Here is an 18,070-nt window from a genome sequence, read left to right on the forward strand (position 1 = left end):
TAATGATTCACTTACTAGTATTACCAGTTGGGCCTCTTAATCACATTTTTTAAATTAGAGCTACAAATAAAAACCTTGTTTTCATGAACAACATCATAAAATGGAATTATCTTTACAATGGTGAGGTTCCCCAAACTAAAACTCAGGATACACTGCTTAATAAGTTTTTCCTCCAACTGTGAATTCACATAAAGTCTCCCAAAGTTCTAAAATTAACTCACATTTTATAAAGTTATTCACATGGTAAAGAAAAAATTAAAGAAAAAAATGTAAAACTCATTGAAAGAAGTTATGTCACAGTCACTCATCTGCTATGAATCCAGTGCATAGGATATAATATTCATTAAATAAAACTGAATGGTTAAGTACACATTCATATTTGCCTCCTCCCTCCCTGAAAAAAACTGGCTTACTTACTAGATTCTTAATATATCCTAATATAATTGTTTAACTTCTAAATTTATTTATCCTACTTTATTCCACAATGGATTTAAAGCAGCCTGGAACTGTACATACATAATTTGAAATGACAGTGATTCCAGGAGAATAAACTCTGGACGGATGAGGTTAATATACAAATGTATATTATGAGGGGCGCCTGGGTGGCTGTTACGTCCCACTTCAGCCTCGGTCTTGATCCTGCAGTTTGTGAGTTCAAGCCCCGCATCGGGCTCTGTGCTGACAGCTCAGAGCCTGGAGGCTGCTTGGGATTCTGTGTCTCCCTCTCTCTCTGCCCCTCCTCCAATCATGCTTTCTCTCAAAAATAACCATTTAAAAAATTGAAAAAAAAATGTACATTGTGAGGTCCTTTCTAAATACCCATTAGAGGTGGGTCTCAATTTTGGCTCTGAGTCCACTAAAGCCATCACACAACAAGAGAACACAACCAGTTAGGACATGTGTCACAGGAACCATATAATAAAAACAAACTGGGTACTCAGGAGAACTGAAGAAAGGCATAATTATTCCTGTAGTAAAACCAGAGAAAAGTTCCTCCTGTGTATGTTTATGAAGGAGACACTGTCTAATGTGGTAAAAATGTCCTAATCCACATTCTTACACAAATATAATAGTGGGTTTCTGATGGTTCTTTTCTTAGAGTATCCATCAGTGGAGACTTTCATAAAGCCAACATACAGTTCATTATTAGCAAAGGTGGGTGGAGAGTACCTAATAGCATGGCACTCTGCTCTCTGACGGACTTAATCAAAGAGGAACTCTTAAGTGTGTTTAGAAAAAAAGACAGTAAGTTCCATGTTCCTCAGAATCCTCCAAAGAGGATTTTCACCAACTGAGCTTTTGATAGGTTTAGAGACACAGGTTTTGTTTCTGCTCCGTGGCTGGCACCCAGCTTGCAGATTTTGTGTAGCAAAGTAGAGGCAGATCAACACACTCTCCCAGCCAGGTGAGCTGCTAGGTAGAGGAAGAGAGACAGCCCCTTAAGAAAGGCGAGGGGCTGCGTACCGAGGACAAGTGCCCACACTCACAGAGTGACAAATGACAGCACCAAGTCTTTCCTCAAAAAACAATTGGGGTTTTCCGCAAACAGAATGAAGAATGAGCAATCACCTGACAAGTCTCTGAGTAATCTGTGGGGATCAGAAGTGGTTTTACAGTTTCTTTCAATGGTCATAGATGACTTCACTAATCCCTGAATGATGTTAATGAGAAAAAAATGAACCCTCAATCATGGTTAAAAAGACAAACACAATTTTATTTTTGGAAATTAATGAAAAATTTAAATATATTAAAATTTGTAGTTACAATGAATTAACAAATTCTCATTAGTGCATTAATTAAAATACCTAAGGGGAGAGGTACCTGGGTGGCTCAAGGGGTTAAGCATCAACTAGATTTGGGCTCAGGTCATGAGCTCATGGTTCATGGGATCCAGCCCCACGCCTGGCTCTGTGCTGACATGAAGCCTGCTTGGGATTTTTTCTCTCTCTCTCTGCCCCTCCCCTGCTCATGTGCATGTGTGCTCTCTCTCAAAATAAATAGACTTTAATGTGAATCTAAGGGGAAAGACATAGTTTGCAAAAACATGACATCTCTTCTCCCAATCATACAGTTTGAGGCTTTTTTCCAATTGAATTCAGGTTAATTGATAACAGCCTTTAAAATGTGCCTTTTAAATAACTAAGTAATTTATACTACTAACTTGGGAACTTTCTCTTTACCTAGAACACCTGATACAAATTTCAATATACAGCATACTGGAAATATTTTTGGGCACACATCTCCCTCTATTACAGAAATCCACTTTTCCTTTCTCCTAAATTCAGGCAAATGTGCAAGTATCCCTGTAGTTTTCTATTTTTATGCTCTACCCCTCCATTTTGGAAATAATGTCATGAAAATAAGGCAAATTTATGCAAAAACTAGAACTCAAGTTTTGATTTAGGAACCTCAAAAAATATTCAGAGAAGCAAGAAACTTAAAACGGACTTTTAAGACTTGTAACATTTGAAATATTGTTAGTTTTTTTTAAAATATCTTCACTAACTCTCAAATACTTTTTCTAAATAACACTTTGATTTTTTTAAAAAAAATCACAAAATTATTTGACTATTTGCAACTATATATGATACTTTTAAGTGGAATTTAGTTTCTTACGATAACACTTTCATATTTATGGGCAGAACAACAGATGTTATTAACACAATTGTTACAAGTATGTACAACATGACCAGTTCTCTAGCTTTTCAGTTTTAAATATTCCTCTCAAAGAAGCTCAAAACACAAATAACATATAAAAAACCCTATCAACGGATTAGTACCCTGAATGGAAAAAGGAATTTAATTGACCACATAACTCGCCTTACATAACTATTAAGAACTTTTATGCAAATTCAGTATTTTCATGAAAATCTCATTCAGATAGGAAAATGTATTTGTGACAGGATTTATCAGGGACACTAGTTATGTGGCTGGAATTCAGGGCATGACAACACATATGCGAGATACTTGCCACTCCTGACTGGCCCAATTCTTGCTGCAAAACTTCTAAGCAACTGGAGCAAAAATGTTTTTCACAATTGCTTCAATTTTTATTAGCCTGATGAAAACTAAAATTCAAACAATGCAGAAATTCACTTAGACGTGCAGTCTAAAAATCCAAACTGGGGTGCCTGAGTGGCTCAGTTTGTTAAACATTGGACTCAGGATTTCGGCTCAGGTCATGATCTCAAGGTGGTGAGATCGAGCCCCACCCACTGCTCTGGGTGCAGAGCCTAAGGTTCTCTCTCTCTCTCTCTCTCTCTCTCTCTCTCTCTCTCTCTCTCTCTCTCCTGTTGTCCCTCCCCTGCTCATTCCCCCTCCCCTTCTAAAAAACAACAAAACAAAAACAAAACAAGAAAGAAAATAAAATGATTTTTGTAAGATATTTCTTCATTGAAGCTTTAAAAGTCACAGTGGAGGGATGTCTAGGTGGCTCAGTCAGTTAAGCCTCCAGCTCTTGATTTTGGCTCAGGTCATGATCTCATGGTTCCTGAGATTGAGCCCCACATTAGAGTCTGTGCTGACAGCACAGAGCCTAGTTGGGATTCTCCCTCTTTCTCAAAATAAACAAATAAACTTTATAAATAAGTAAATAAATGCCACAGTGGTGTCTGTTACCATATTTTTTTTACTTTATTTTTCATTTTAGAGAGAGAGACAGTACAAGCAGGGAAGGGGCAGAGAGAGAGGGAGAGAAAGAATCACAAGCAGGCTCCATGCTCAGCGCAGAGCCCGACGTGGGGCTCAATCCCACCAACCTGGGATCATGACCTGAGCTGAAACCAAGAGCCCAACGCTCCACCAACTGAGCCACTCAGGTGCCCCTGTTAACGTATTTTTTTTATTGCAAATGCAAAATGATACATATGCATCAAGAACAATAGTTACCTCATGTTGATTACAAAAATATTATATGTGGATTATTTTATTACATGTGGCATTATTTTCCCAAGCCTCATTAGAATGTTGTCACCATGGGTTTATCTTCTCTACTTTTGTGTTTGAAAACTTCAGTAACAAACGTTTTGAAGTTATCATTAAATAATTTTTATTATTTTTTTTATTTTTATTTTTTTAACAATTTTTTTTCAACGTTTATTTATTTTTGGGACAGAGAGAGACAGAACATGAACGGGGAAGGGGCAGAGAGAGAGGGAGACAGAGAATCGGAAACAGGCTCCAGGCTCCGAGCCATCAGCCCAGAGCCTGACGCGGGGCTCGAACTCACAGACTGCGAGATCGTGACCTGGCTGAAGTCGGACGCCTAACCGACTGCGCCACCCAGGCGCCCCAATCATTAAATAATTTTTAACTGCATGCAAGCAAATATGAAATAAACTAACCATGTTACATTGTAACTATTTAGTATTACAATCAATGAACTTTGCTTTGCTACTACAATTAAAAGGCTTTTACAGTAATAGTGCTGATAGGCTTCATATCCAGAAAAGCACCCTTACAAGTATATGCTATGAACATGAGTATCTATAGATGCATGTAACAGGCATTAACGTGCCTTCACAATTTTTGGTTTGCTTAGTCTGTGACTCTCCATCTTATATGACATATATTTTACAGTAACATTTAATGTATTACCCCCAAATTTGGTGGCTTAAACAAGATTTATTATCTCACAGTTTTTGTGAGTCAGGAATTGGGGAGCAGGATGCTGAGTGGTTCTGGCTCATAGTCTCTCATGAGGGTGCAGTCAGGATGCTGGCCTTAGTTGGCTACAGTCATCTGAAGGCTTGACCGAGGCTGGAAGCGCCACTTCCAGGATGGCTGCCTTACATGGCTTTGGCAGGCCTCAGTTCTTCGCAATGCGGGCTTCTCTTCAGGACTGCTTGGGTGTCTTCTCAGCATAGCTGCTGGCTGTCCCTGAAGTGGTGATTCTCAACAGAAGGTAGTTTTCCCCCAGGGGATATTGGATAATGGCTGAGTCATTTTTGCCTATTACACCGGAGGGGGGGCAGTGTTGAGGGGGCTGGGGAGGGGGGTGCTATTGGCATCTCTATATGGGTAGAGGCCAGGGATACTGCTAAACATCCCTCACAGCAAAGAGTTATCTGGCCCAAAATGTCAATGGTGCTGAAGATGAAAAACTGCTCTAGAGAAACTCATTTCAGAGAAACGTTCAGAGAAAAGAGCAAGATGGGGGCCACATATCTTTTATGACCTACCCTTAGAAATCACACTCCATCATTACTACACATTCCATATATTAGAACAGTGAGTCAGTAAGTCCAACCTTCACTGAGGGTGAAGATTATGAGCTCCACCTCTGTAAAGGAGAAGCATCAAATAATTTATGGTCGTATTTTTAAATCACTAAACATAGTGACTTGATTTTTTTAAGCAAAATATTGGAGTTTTCGAGATATCTCAGTTACTTTTGGGAATATTGTATTACTTAAGAATCTTTTTACTGCCCAAGGAAAATCACTGGAATTCCATTTAACAAAGCTACTTTTCATCCTAGTGAATGGTCTCTGCGGGATTTTGATGCTCTAATCTCAAAATTTTCTATTAAGCATAAATGTATGCGGTGTGATACAGAGAAAAGTAAACTAGTCGAAAGATCTGAGTTCTAGTTTTGGTTCTGGCACTTCCTAGCAGGTGATCTCAGACAAAGTTTCTACAAGCCTGTTCCCAAATCAATAAAATGGGGGTATCACCAGCTCTCTTTATCTCACAATGCTGTTTTGAGGTTCAAATAAGATTATGTGACTACTTTACGAACTATAAAAGATAGTTTTAAATGTTTTAAGTGGAGGGGTGCCTGGGTGGCTCAGTCAGTTGAGCGTCCGACTTCGGCTCAGGTCATGATCTCACAGCTCGTGAGTTCAAGCCCCACGTCGGGCTCTGTGCTGACAGCTCGGGGCCTGGAGCCTGCTTCAGATTCTGTGTCTCCCTCTCTCTCTGTCCCTAACCCACCTGCATTCTGTCTCTCTCTCTCAAAAATAAATAAACATTAAAAAAAATTTAAATGTTTTAAGTTGAAATAACATGCTATTATAAAATAGTTTCACAATCAGCTTCCAGCATGGGGTTTAACACATAGTAGATTCTCAAAATGTATTTTTAGATCTCTTATTCTCAAATCTGAGGTTGAGTAAACCTCTGAGATAACAGTAAAATAGAGAAATTAAAATATAATTGAGGGACCAAATCCTTGATCATTTGTTGTCATGATATGGATAACTAAAATATAGTTTCCTCAAGTTAAAATATACATTATTCAGCAATTAGATAGGATCTAAGACTACAATCAGCAACATAATGTAGCCAATATTTTAGACACTGAACTAAAACAAAAAACAAAAAATCCCTTTATTATTTGTTTCCAAACCTAAACCATGAAGGAGAGCAGAAGCTATAGGTGATCTGTGTATCCTCCAGTACCTGCAACATAATGCAAGATTAATAAATACATACCAAAACAGGTAGTTCTTGACCTCAAGAAACTGAGAAATCTAGCTGGGGAGTCAGAATAAATACTCACATAAACAAATCACTGAAGACTTTTAAAAGCAATACATTTGCTTCTTCCAATCCATTCTACACACTCCAGTCAGTATCAATTTGAAAACACTTTTCTCTCGATACTTTACAACTCAAGAAACTTTAACAGCCCTCCATGGCCTAGAAAAATGCAACTGCCTTAGCCCTACTCCAGACCTAGTTCTTCATTTCTGGGTGTAGGACCCAAGTGCCTACAAATGATTCGGAAGTACAACCAGAATCTACAAAACCTCCACAAATGATTCTGAAGTACAACCGGAATGAGAACCACAACTGGGTTCACCCTACTTGAGATATTCTTGCTGTCAAGCTAGTCCATCTCATAGCCAATTCTCTTAGTTATGTTTTCTCCTGTTACCTTAAAACATTCCCTTTCCTCCTCTCCAAATATTACCCATCTTTCAAAATAATTTTCAAATGCTTTTTCTTCCATGAAACCACTCAAACTACAAAAGCCCACAACGCACCCATACCTCTAGACACATCAATACCTTTTTTATATACACAGTTCACTTATATTTTATGTCTACTTCTTTTAACATTGATGGACATTTAACACTAATGGATGACCAACAGATTTTCTTCACTACAGTAAATCTAAAACATAAATGAATACATATACACACACATTTCTAACTCTCAAAATCATGCTGCCTTAATATTAGTTACAGAAACCTTCAGGTACTTGACTCATACGATTGCAGTTTTCATGAGCACTGTCATTTATCAGTGCCAATGAAAGCTTCCTTCAAACATCACCTCCATATCTCTTAGGATGAACCATATAAGCTTATAACATCAATCTATTTGTAGGGTAGTTAGTGCCACATTTGAGATCATCCTCAAGCAGTGTGTAGAAAAATTATCAAGGGAAAGCATGAAACATTACATTTCAATGGACTTGAAATCCAAAGGGTTAGATATTTCTGAGATAAGGTTTGGAAATACAAATATGGACATACAAGTGTATGAGCAAGGCTACTGTTAAGATTGTATCAGATGATAAATTCAAAAAGAATATGCACAGAAAGTATAGTTTTTCTATCTTTTTGGAGGTGGAAGGTTCAAGTTATCCTATCTAGTTTTTCCTCAGGGCTAATCAATCCAAATATGTAGGGTTATATAAGTAGGTCTCAACAAAGGGTGATTTGTCCCCAGGGGACATATGGCAACGTCTAGAGACATTTTTGGTTGTCACAACTGGAGGTTGCTACTGGCATCTAACAAGTAGGGTACAGGGATGCTGCTAAACATCCTACAATGCCTAAGAGCCCCCCACCAGCAAAAAAAAATTATCTCACCCAAAATGACAATAGGTTGAGTAACCCTAGGTTATATTATATTTGGAAATGTAAACACAGCTTGATAGATGTTCATGAAACGGTCTGTTTTCTTAATTTGCTATTTTCCTCCCTTTGGTTCCCTTTAGCATCGATATCATTTAACTTATTGAGATTGCTAACCTCAAAGGAGATCATTCAAAGCATAAAGAAGGCACTTAGGACGCTAAACTAGGAATAGAAAATGAAGCAAGACAAACGTATAATGTCAAGAAAACTATTAGAAGTTTATCAATATAAGATGTCAACATTGATATTTCACTTCGATTTAATGCTAAAATCATCAGGAAGCCTAATTTTATTACACCAAATGAGGAAGATAACTAAGATTTTCCGAGCATTTGGTAGCCTGGAGCAGAAAACGTAAATAGAAACTATTATGCAAAAGTCTATGTTCAAGAGGCTCAAGTTAGCTAAAGCCCTACATGGATATCACAGAAGAGGGGGGTAAAAAAAAAAGAAAGAAATAGCTCTTGGAGATATTAAGAATAAAGCATTTATTTCTGTGGATAAAGTTCTTTTTACCACAGGAATGAGGAAATACAAAAAAGAAGAATTCGATATTACACTTGCATAACCCAGACACTTCAGGCTGAATGTCACAGGACAGACTAAGGGCATGATTAAGGGCACCATCCCAAGTGGAAGTACAGGACTGGGTTAAGAATCTAAAGGACCTCTACCCTCACAGTCCCTTGCTTCCCCTAAAACACAGCCTCCCTGAGCCCTAGGCAGATCAAAAGAAGAAGTTCTGACCTATTGTGGGCACGTGCTGATGTCATCACTTTCTAGATCTGAATCATCAGATGAAAAGGCTTCTCTGACACAGATTTCCAATACATATCCTTACACAAAGTTGCCCTAGATATAAAAAGTGACCAGTATATCACTGGAGTCAAGAGAGACACAAAAGAATCTAAAAGAAAATTTCAAGGGAAGCAGTAGAAACCCAAAGGTAGATATGAGATGGCAACTTAAGTGAAAGAATGCAGAATAGAACAGCTACAGAGGACATCCAAAGCAATCTCTGAGGAACCAATGTAAACGTGTCCCTTTTAGACTGATATATTCAAAAGCAGGCACCCTTCCTGCTTTTTCAGTTTTTTTTTTTTTATCTTTATAAACACAACACCTAACACAGTGCTTAGCACTGCCAATATTGAATTAATGAATTCAAGAAAACAAAGGGGACAGTTGGTATGCTTTTTTGCCTTTTTGTGTGTGTGTGTGTGGCATGCTTGTGTGTTGTGTGATGCCTACACTCTGGACCATAAGCCTGCAAAAGCAACCAATGCATACTTGTGGGCAGACTGACAGTAAAACACACATACTCACATACCTTCCTTCATGTCACAGGCACAGTGACAATACCACCAAGGCCTAGAGGTTTTGAGGAAAACAAGGAAATCTGTAACAACATCATTCAAAGTAACAGGAGCCAACGTGTTCAGGGTCTAAAGTTACTCAGACAGCAGCTAGACAAAATAAACATTTGTTCTATTACCTTTTTGTTATGTTGCCATGGGAATCTGTGTTTAGGAACACTTATTTTCCGCAACTAGATGATAGAGCAGTAAAAGGGGGATAGCTCCCGTGAAAGAGGAGAGAAGCCTGTATCTATAAAGGCAAGGAAGACAATAAATCCTATGGGGTTTTGTAAGGTCACATACATGCAGGATCTTTCAATCTATTCAAATTAATCGATCTATTTCAATTTATTCAAGTTAACAGAGACGGCTTTGGAGCCTCACAGCTAAAACATTAGTAACAGGTAACAGTCATTGGGGGAAGGTGGAGGAATGTAAAGCAGATGCAGAGCCAAATAAAACAAAAAATAAATGAGATCTGCAATGTTGAAGGCAGGTAAAAATGTCTTTTAAAATATGACCCAATAGTACGAAAAAACCTAGAAGCCCAAAGAAGTTAGAAAACATTCAACCTGCCAGCAGGCTAATCTTCTTTTGTCAGCAGAAGTCTAGAGCTAATCTCTTTGCTCCCTTCCTTTTGGCAACAGAAACCTGAAAAAGTGAAATAAGCCCATGTTATTTAAAGAGCTGGACTGGAATACCCTGAATTTCTAGGGCCCAACAGAAGTACTGGCTCCGGTACTCAGAGCCTTCTGGAATGACAGTTGTGCGCATGGGTTGGGGCAATGCACCAACTCATCGGACTCCCCCATTCTACCCTGAAGTATTATTAGCACCTCTAATGGGTGCTAACAGTTCTTACAAAAGTTCTTAAAAGGCCAAGTAAGGTCCTTCATGATCCCTGTGCATCTGCAGCCCCTCCACCCTCTTCTACTACTATTTGGCCCCTGGTTCATTCAGTGCTAGCCAGACTGGTCTCCTCACTATTCTGGAGAAAGAGGCCGTTGCCTCAGAGCCTTTGCAACTCCTGATCCTTCAGCCTGGAATGTTCTTCCCTCCACACCCAAGTCCAACCAGTGTTCTAGATCACTTCCTGCAGGTCTTTGCTCAACTGTCACTTCATCATCCAGGCCCATCCTGACTATCCTGCTTAAAAGTGCAACACAGCCATCCCAGTAATTCCTCTCCTTACCTTGCTTCATTTCCACCACAGCACCAACCATCTGACATACTAAAAATTTTTTTAAATTTATTATCTACTTCTACTTTCATCCCTCTTAGAATATAATTTCTTATGGGCACAAATTTTTCTCTGATTGTTCATACTCCATTTCCAACACCTGAAGAATGACCCATACATAGTAGACGCTCAGGGTATCAGTATAACACACAGTCCTATCCTCAAGGAACCCATCTTTCTTTCCCTTTGCTTTCACAATCCTTACAATACTCCAAAGTTCAGATAGTGGCACTAAAATCTATCCATTTGTCCATAGTCAAAACTTAGGGGTCATCCTAGACGCCTCTCTTCTATACTCTTTCTCCCCCACCTTCCACCTAGGAGCCAACAACTCAGAATCCAGGACCCATTTGTCAAAAGTGCAGAATTTACAGACCACCATTTTCCTCATTCTTAAAAATAAATTCTTAACAGGAAATGCTGGAAAACCAGCTAATTTTATAAATCTTTAACACACATGCACTTAATTTATGAAAATCCCTGAAAGCTTTATTTACAAAAAAATTTTTCAAGTTTAAATAGTTCTTTTTTTGTTTTTGTTTTTTGTTTGTTTGTTTCTCTTGTTCTGAAAAAACATGTGCGTGACTTCTAACTACATGGCAACCATGAGAGGAAATCCCTAGGTTCCAGGTCAGGGAAACTCACTTTACAATGAGGTTTTTATTGAGCATTACAGTAATGATACCTCTTAGATAGGAACAAATCAATACAAAATTTCACAGTAAAAAGCAAAAATCTAATGTATTTTCAAAAGCCTGGAGAAGCAACTATTTCTATAATATCCTATAGTTATATAACACAAATATGTACAGATAGTCCCAACTTTACAAAATGCACATTGAAGAATTCCAAACCAACAGGATTCATAAATTCAGGAAATAACTATTTGCACTAATAATTACTTGGGGAAAAAAATGTAATCTGGGCAATGAGTTCATTTTTGGTCTATCAATTCTGAGGAAGAGGGGTAACTTTAATAAGTTAGGTCACTATCCCTCAGATTACCTAGGCAATGATGGTGGTGGGATTTGAGCTGTACAGTCACAGCTCTATTGCAAGTGACTCAGCAACCCTTCTTCACAAAAGAAGAGGGAAGGACAAACAGCACAAGAGAAGATGTCATCACACAACCTCAGCAGCTTACATGTAGAGGAAAGACGACTTCTAAAGTGTCGAAACCCTAGAACCAAATCCAAGGTACCACTGGCAAGCAAGCCATTTCCTTCAACGGATGAATCTCGTTCTTCACCTATATAACTAGGTTAATAACACCAGACTTCAGAGAGCAGGTGAAGACTGAACGACAATGCTCTGAGTGAAAATACTTTATAGTGTAAAATCCCATACAAATGTCAATTTATACTAAAGTGAGAGTGATCTAGCCCAGTGAATTTTTCCACCTTTGGATCCTAAGCCTCAGGGGCTCAATGCCATGTGCACTGTTGCCCATGAAAGGCCAAAGTCAACACACAGATCACCTCTGAAGCTGAGCTAGAGGGAAATCAAAAACAGAGTACTCTTCAGAATCAAGAAATTAAACTGGTGGAACTGAAAAGCCAGAGATTCAGAATACTCTTATTTAAAAATGGGAGCCAGCAGAAAAGCATCAGTTAAAAAAAAAAAAAAAGGATTCAATAAATAAAATATGACTTTATAACAAACTTGACTGAATTCTTTCTTAAAAGTCTTTATATATAAATAATATAAATATTTGCCACTATCTTTAAATATTTATTGGTTGGTACTGGCAACATGCAGCCAACCACCTTGCTTTTGGTTACAAACAAAAGCAAACGGGAAGAAAGATCAGCATGGGCCTATTATCACCACTAGAAAAATAAACGGCATGCCCCCCCTTACTGATCAGGAGTCAAGAAAGTCATCTTTGCATAGTCAACAATGATGTATATTCATTTATTTGTGCCCTGGCTCATCCTAAAAGAAAAAAAAAGAAGATTAAAAATGGTGAATGGCTAGTAACACTAAAACTTAGCTTTGTTTATTTTTATTATATTTATGTATATACAATCTTGTTCCACAAAGCATTTAGGAAGTTGGATTTGATATCTTAGTAAATTTTGCCATCCTCTTACTAAAAATCTTGTATGTGCTTTATATACTGATGATAAATATAAACCACAAAGCAAGATGCCTAGAACATAGTAAGCAATCCATACAATATAGTTATTATTCGCATTAGGCTATAAGCTCTCCGAGGGAATGGATTACCTCGTTCTGTCTTGTTCAGGGCTCTATCTCAAGAAACCTAGCCCGTTACCTAATCCGTAGTTGGTATCCAATATTGTTGAATAAACAACTGAATATGACTTAAGAGTAATTCTCAACTCTCGCCTATTTTATGGCTGCCAGTGCTCCACCTCCTCTAATCAACAGCAAAGGTCTGGAAAAACCATACCCAGAGGAAAGGCATTTAAGTTCCTGTTTATATTTCCTTAAACTCACCACAAAGAGTCCCCCCTTCTGTCTCCAAACCAGAAAATCAATGCTTCGCAACAATGTATTCTTAAACGATTTTGCTTCATTTCCCCTCACTGACAATGCACAAAGTTCCTTAAAAACTTCAAGACTTGGTTTAGTTCCCTTTACCCCCTAAAAAGGAAAGGCATATTTATAAAACCTTATCAACTCTCAATTTCTAGTCTGATTCCTTGATCTTTGATTCACAGCTGGTTATCATACAGGCTACTACTTGCTTTTTTACTATATACTTAGTACAAATTAAAATAATGAAAATAGGCTTAATATAAGAAAACTTTTTAACGTATACATCAAAGCGTATCACACTTCAGAGCAATCAAATTAGGAAACTGACACGTATTTTAGTGAGGCTGCATTCCTTAAAACACTTTCAGAGATTCTTTTTTGGAACAGACTTCAGATCCAGTTCTACGAGTCACACAAGAAATTCTGTCATTACTTTACAGTTACAACTCCTATTTGACCTAAAACAGTATCATCAACTTGAATGCCTAATCTTTTTCACCAGACGTGAGTACAAACTCTCTTATTTGGATTCAGTTTGATTTTGTTATTCCCTAAAGTCAAATCTGCTCCCAAAGGATGAAGGTAGTGAAAAATAACGCAGGCTCCAGAAAGGATACTAAAAGAAATTAAAGAAAAAAAAATGTTTTCTGCAACACTCGAAAAACTGCTAATTGAAAGAAACTCTTCAAGTAACTCTGAATGAGAGAACACTTACTTATAAATCCAAATTTTGATATTCTCAATCCAAAATCAGTTACATTTATTTACAGTCAATTGTCACATAGTATCAGATGTATATTCCTCCACCAATATACCATAGGCTACACTTCCAATCCCTTGGGGAAATACTACTAAAAAAACAATGAACAAGCTCTGCCCCCCTGTGAAAACACTTAAGAAACTTAACAGTGGAGGTCTCTGAGGAAAGGAATAGCATGGTTGGAGAACAAGAAAGGAAATGAGACTTTTCACTAAATATCCTTTTATACAATGTGAATGTGATTACCTATTTTTAAAAATCTGTTTAACAAAGTACTTCAAAGTGTCAGAAACTGCAGGCTTCTGTAAGCCAGAAAGAATAGCACTAAAGAAATGTAAAGGTCATTTTAATGACACTTTACTGTAAATCTGGATCTCTAGTTCCAGTGCAAAGCTGTTCATACCAACAACAGGAAAACTGCAAGCAGTTCTTTTGAAGTTCACTAAACTCCCCGTAGTTAAGATATTCTGCTTTACCATTCCGTTAAAGTTTAAGCATCGTTGGAAACAAAAACTTGGTACTATAAAAATTAACGTGTCAATTCAAGAATGAAAAATAGAGGTAAAATAATCAGCTATTAAAGGAGCCACAATCCAAATACATCTTTGAAAATGAGCAAACAACACACACATAGATGTGTATATGTAGTAAAATGTTGCAAATTCCCTTAAAATGTAAACTGTCGCACTATAAACATGGGGAAAGATGTCAAGCATGGTACCATCAGCAACTTAACTCAAGCAGCTTGAACTAGAAAATGCAATATGATCTGTTGCTTGACACAGTTGCACAATCTCAATTACCCAGAAGATTCTACCAAACAGGAAATTCATAATGAGACTTTAAGAAACACAGGAATTACAAAGATTAACACATCCAGAAGCCTGGAGTTTGTTCCAAAACAAAAAAAATAATTTTATAAAGGCCCTTTTCAAATGATGCATGCGCATGAATACATGAATTACTCTCAGATCAGCAGCTCTCAAGACACAGCAAATCTAAACTACAGTGTATAAAACCTAAGTTAGTGACACATTTCGGATCCAGAAGTTTTATATCAATTTCATTTAAAATACACACAATGTGAATGAAAGCTGAGATGTGTCTCTTCCTTCCTCTGGGTTACATTCCATATCCTTATGAAAACCATGGTGTACCTCACGCTACAAATGGAGACAAGTTCCCTGCAAACTCTCTAAGGGACTTTGAAAACAGTTATTCGCAAGATGTCTTGCAATTAAAAAAACACATTTACAATACCTCCCAGCATTGTCAACAACTTTTTGATCTCGAGCGCGTCCAACGGATCTGAATCTCACTTGCTCCAAAGGAGAAAACTGTTTTGTCAAACAATACCTAAATGAGCAGCGGTATGTGACTAATCAGTGAGGCCGCCAGTTTCTCAAGCTGCAGTATTCTTGCAGGCACTACCACCCACCCCCACTCTGCGAAAAGGAAATACGCTTTCAGCCGAATCGGAAACACACCACTCAAGCTGGCACTGGGCTCGCCGAGATAAAGTCGGTATTTCGGGCTCTATGGGTCGCTGCTGATTCAAGTGCGAATTCAAAAAGAATGCTTCTCAAAAGGAGATTTCGAAAGAGGTTTGCAAAAGAAGCCGGGACAGAACGCCCTTCGTCGTCAGTTTTGTTCAGACGACCGCGCTCTCCCGGTCGAGCTTTGCCCTTCTGCTTCTCCCCGCAGCTCCCAGGGCTTGTCGTCTGCTTAGAGGGCACGCTCGGCGCCCAAAGCGGGAGCACCTCCGGAGAGGGTCTTTCTGCTCCATGCGGGCAGGGAGACCCCCGAAGAGACACCCCCGCCTCCAGGCCAGCCCCCGGAACAGAACCCCACCCCCCACCCCCAGCCGACAGGCGCAGGGTGCGAGCCAGGGCCGAGCTCCGGCACCACCGCCCGCCGAAGACCTGCATCTTGCACACAACTGACCACCTACCTGGGGGTGCAGAGTGAGGGGTGCAAGGGGTACAGGGAGTGCAGGACAAGGGTCGAAGGGCAGCGATGCCCTCCCCCAAGGAAAATTCCTGCCGCTTGGTGCATCGCTGAGCTGTGGGGGCAGGCCTGGCTCTGGGGCATTGAGGGCCACCCAGCCCCACCGCAGCCCCAGGCCGGGTGACACTCACCACACGGAGCCATAGGCACCGGAGCCCACCGGGGACAGGTTCTGGTAACGCTCCGGCACCTCCCAGATTGTCTTGTTCAGCTCCTGCCGGTAGAACGTGGGCCTCTCCTGAGACATCTTCCAGCGGCGGCCGCGGGGCTAGGAGGTGGCCCTAAGGGGCCCCGCCTGCGCCCGCACCGGCTCCCCGGCCCTCGTCGCCCGCCTGGCCGGGCGGGGACCCGGCGCTGGCAGGCGGCGCAGGTGCGGCAGACGCGACCCCGCCGAGTCCCGCGCCCGCGCGGCCCCTGTCAGCCGCAGCTGCTGGAAGCGCCTCAGCGACGGTGAGCGAGCCCGGCTGAGGGCAAGGGCACGCTCCGGGGCTCCAGGCTGCGACCACCACGCTCCCCCTGCACCCTCTCCCCCACCGGGCCGACTCTAGACTGCGCCGCGGGAGTACCGCTCCAGCTGCAGCGCCCGCTGAGGTTCCAGTGGTCGCGGTTCCAGAGCCAGCGAACGGGAGCCTCTGGCCGTAATCTCGCGAGAACAGCTCCCGGGACTCTCAGCGAGTCGAGATTTTACCCAATATGGAACCCGCCCACGGGAGGGGGTTGACGACGGGAGAGGATGGGAGGAGTACTTCTCGCGAGAAAAGAGCAACAGCTGGCGACCAGAGGCAGGAACTCTCAGGGACTGTTCTTAAGGGCGCGAAGGCGGACCCGGGAAGGAGGGATAAGTGGGCAACACATGCCGCGTGCGCCCCACCGTGGTCACCGGGGCGAATGCCTGGCTCGGTGCTGGAGAGCGACAGTGACTAATAGGGTGTCGGGAAAAATACCGAAAGATCTTTGAACTGCGGGTAGTCACCAACAGCCGAGCATCTGCTCAGTGGAACCCTTAATTTCCAAGAAATACATTTAAAAAGGTAGGTTCTGGCCAGAAAGCCGTTGTATTCCATCCGTTCAAGGACATATGGCTTATTCTTCGGAATTATGCCGAAAACTGTCCCCAAAGCAAATATTAGCTCTGCATGAAGGCTGAGGTTTTTCCACTCTCTTAGTGGTTCTTAAACTTCTATGTGCAGAAGAATCATTTCGGGTGCTTAAAAATGCAGAGTCCCAGGACGCACAGGGAGTCTAAGAGTATAGGGTCGGGGAAGGCGCCAAGAAAGCGCATCTTTACAATATGCCCCAGGCAGTTCTGATTCAGGAAAAGTCTCCAGTATCTCCCTTTGAGAAAGATTTCTGAAATCATTACTCTGAGGATTTGAAACCGAGCCCTGCTCTGAAGAGCTTCCAGCGAAGATGATTTTAAGCATTTGATTCACTCCTCTCAGATTAAGGAGTAACAAGGCGAAGATTACACTGTTTTATGAAAGTGTCGCATTAGGCAAGTCAATTGACCTTTCTTGACCCTAGTTCCAGTTTCTGCAAAAAAAAAATCCTGCCTTACGTTCCCACCTAATGGGGTCATTTGTAAAGCTGAACAAGATAATAAAGTGTGAATGGGCAAGGTATTATAACCCCATACCTACACCCCAATGTTACCATCCTATTCCTTTGTTAAAGTTTGTTCCAATCTCTCTTAGAAATAACTAGATCCAATCCAGGACACTTCTCAACACTTCCCATGATTATTCTCTTTGGTGTTATGCTTCCCTTGGAGTGCTCAGATTTTGCTTATCTTGTCACAGCATCTAGCACAGTGCCTAGAACATAATAGGTACCTCATAAATATTTATTGAACAAATTATGAATAATGAGCATGATCTCACTTAGGAGGTGGTGCAGGATCCTTAGTTCTCCTCAAAGAAAACAAAAACCAGAGTCATGGATGATTTGTGGAAAGCCTTTCTTGGGGGGATTCAGTGTGGCTTAGCCTGGATTCTCTTGCCTAGGAGGACATGCTGCTTGAAAATGTCCCAAGACAACCTGCAGGTTAGGGAGCTTTCCAAGAAAGAATGAAGGCTGAAGGAGGAAATGAGAGCAAAAATGTCACTGAAATAAAATGGCAAGTGGGAGTGGAAAATCAAGGTGATGAATGGACGATGGAATCCTACGGAATTCATATAATTACCCAACAAATTGGGATGGTGAGGTGACAGTGACTGAAAGGGTAAAGATTCAGGAGGCAATCCATTCACTCACTCCTTCAACAAATCTGTACTGAATGCCTCCTAGGTGCGGGGCACTCCGATTAATGGGGATCCGCAAACATGCTGCC

General features: G+C 40.5%; 2 protein-coding genes and 1 long non-coding RNA gene across 8 annotated transcripts in view; 1 reads left to right on the forward strand and 2 right to left on the reverse strand.

Annotated features, from left to right (window-relative positions):
- The window catches only part of MAPK14 (mitogen-activated protein kinase 14), a 75,022-nt gene extending 58,623 nt beyond the window's left edge, over positions 1 to 16,399 (reverse strand). For 2 of the 6 annotated variants that reach the window (XR_008298639.1, XR_003419648.2), the window contains exon 1: positions 15,873 to 16,397. Coding sequence is in view for 4 of the 6 variants with exons in the window: in XM_027057894.2 (XP_026913695.1) it covers positions 15,873 to 15,988 (116 nt within the window). In the remaining 2 variants the exon portion in view is untranslated. Of the gene's footprint in view, positions 1 to 15,872 lie in introns of all 6 variants that reach the window. The other 4 variants (XM_027057897.2, XM_027057895.2, XM_027057894.2 and 1 more) reach the window with 3 other exon arrangements.
- Positions 9,091 to 14,988, reverse strand: LOC113598890 (uncharacterized). The gene is made up of 2 exons (XR_003419649.2): positions 9,367 to 14,988; positions 9,091 to 9,242 (listed from the first exon to the last, which is right to left on the reverse strand). It is a non-coding gene; the product is annotated as an uncharacterized LOC113598890 (long non-coding RNA).
- Positions 16,400 to 16,496: 97 nt separating the features above from the next.
- SLC26A8 (solute carrier family 26 member 8) overlaps positions 16,497 to 18,070 on the forward strand; it is an 83,565-nt gene continuing 81,991 nt past the window's right edge. Inside the window, exon 1 of the mRNA XM_053222895.1 lies at positions 16,497 to 16,772. The gene's annotated coding sequence lies outside the window, so the exon portion shown is untranslated. The remainder of the gene's footprint in view (positions 16,773 to 18,070) is intronic.

Source organism: Acinonyx jubatus, chromosome B2, assembly GCF_027475565.1.
Source record: "Acinonyx jubatus isolate Ajub_Pintada_27869175 chromosome B2, VMU_Ajub_asm_v1.0, whole genome shotgun sequence".
Taxonomy (NCBI): Eukaryota; Metazoa; Chordata; class Mammalia; order Carnivora; family Felidae; genus Acinonyx; species Acinonyx jubatus.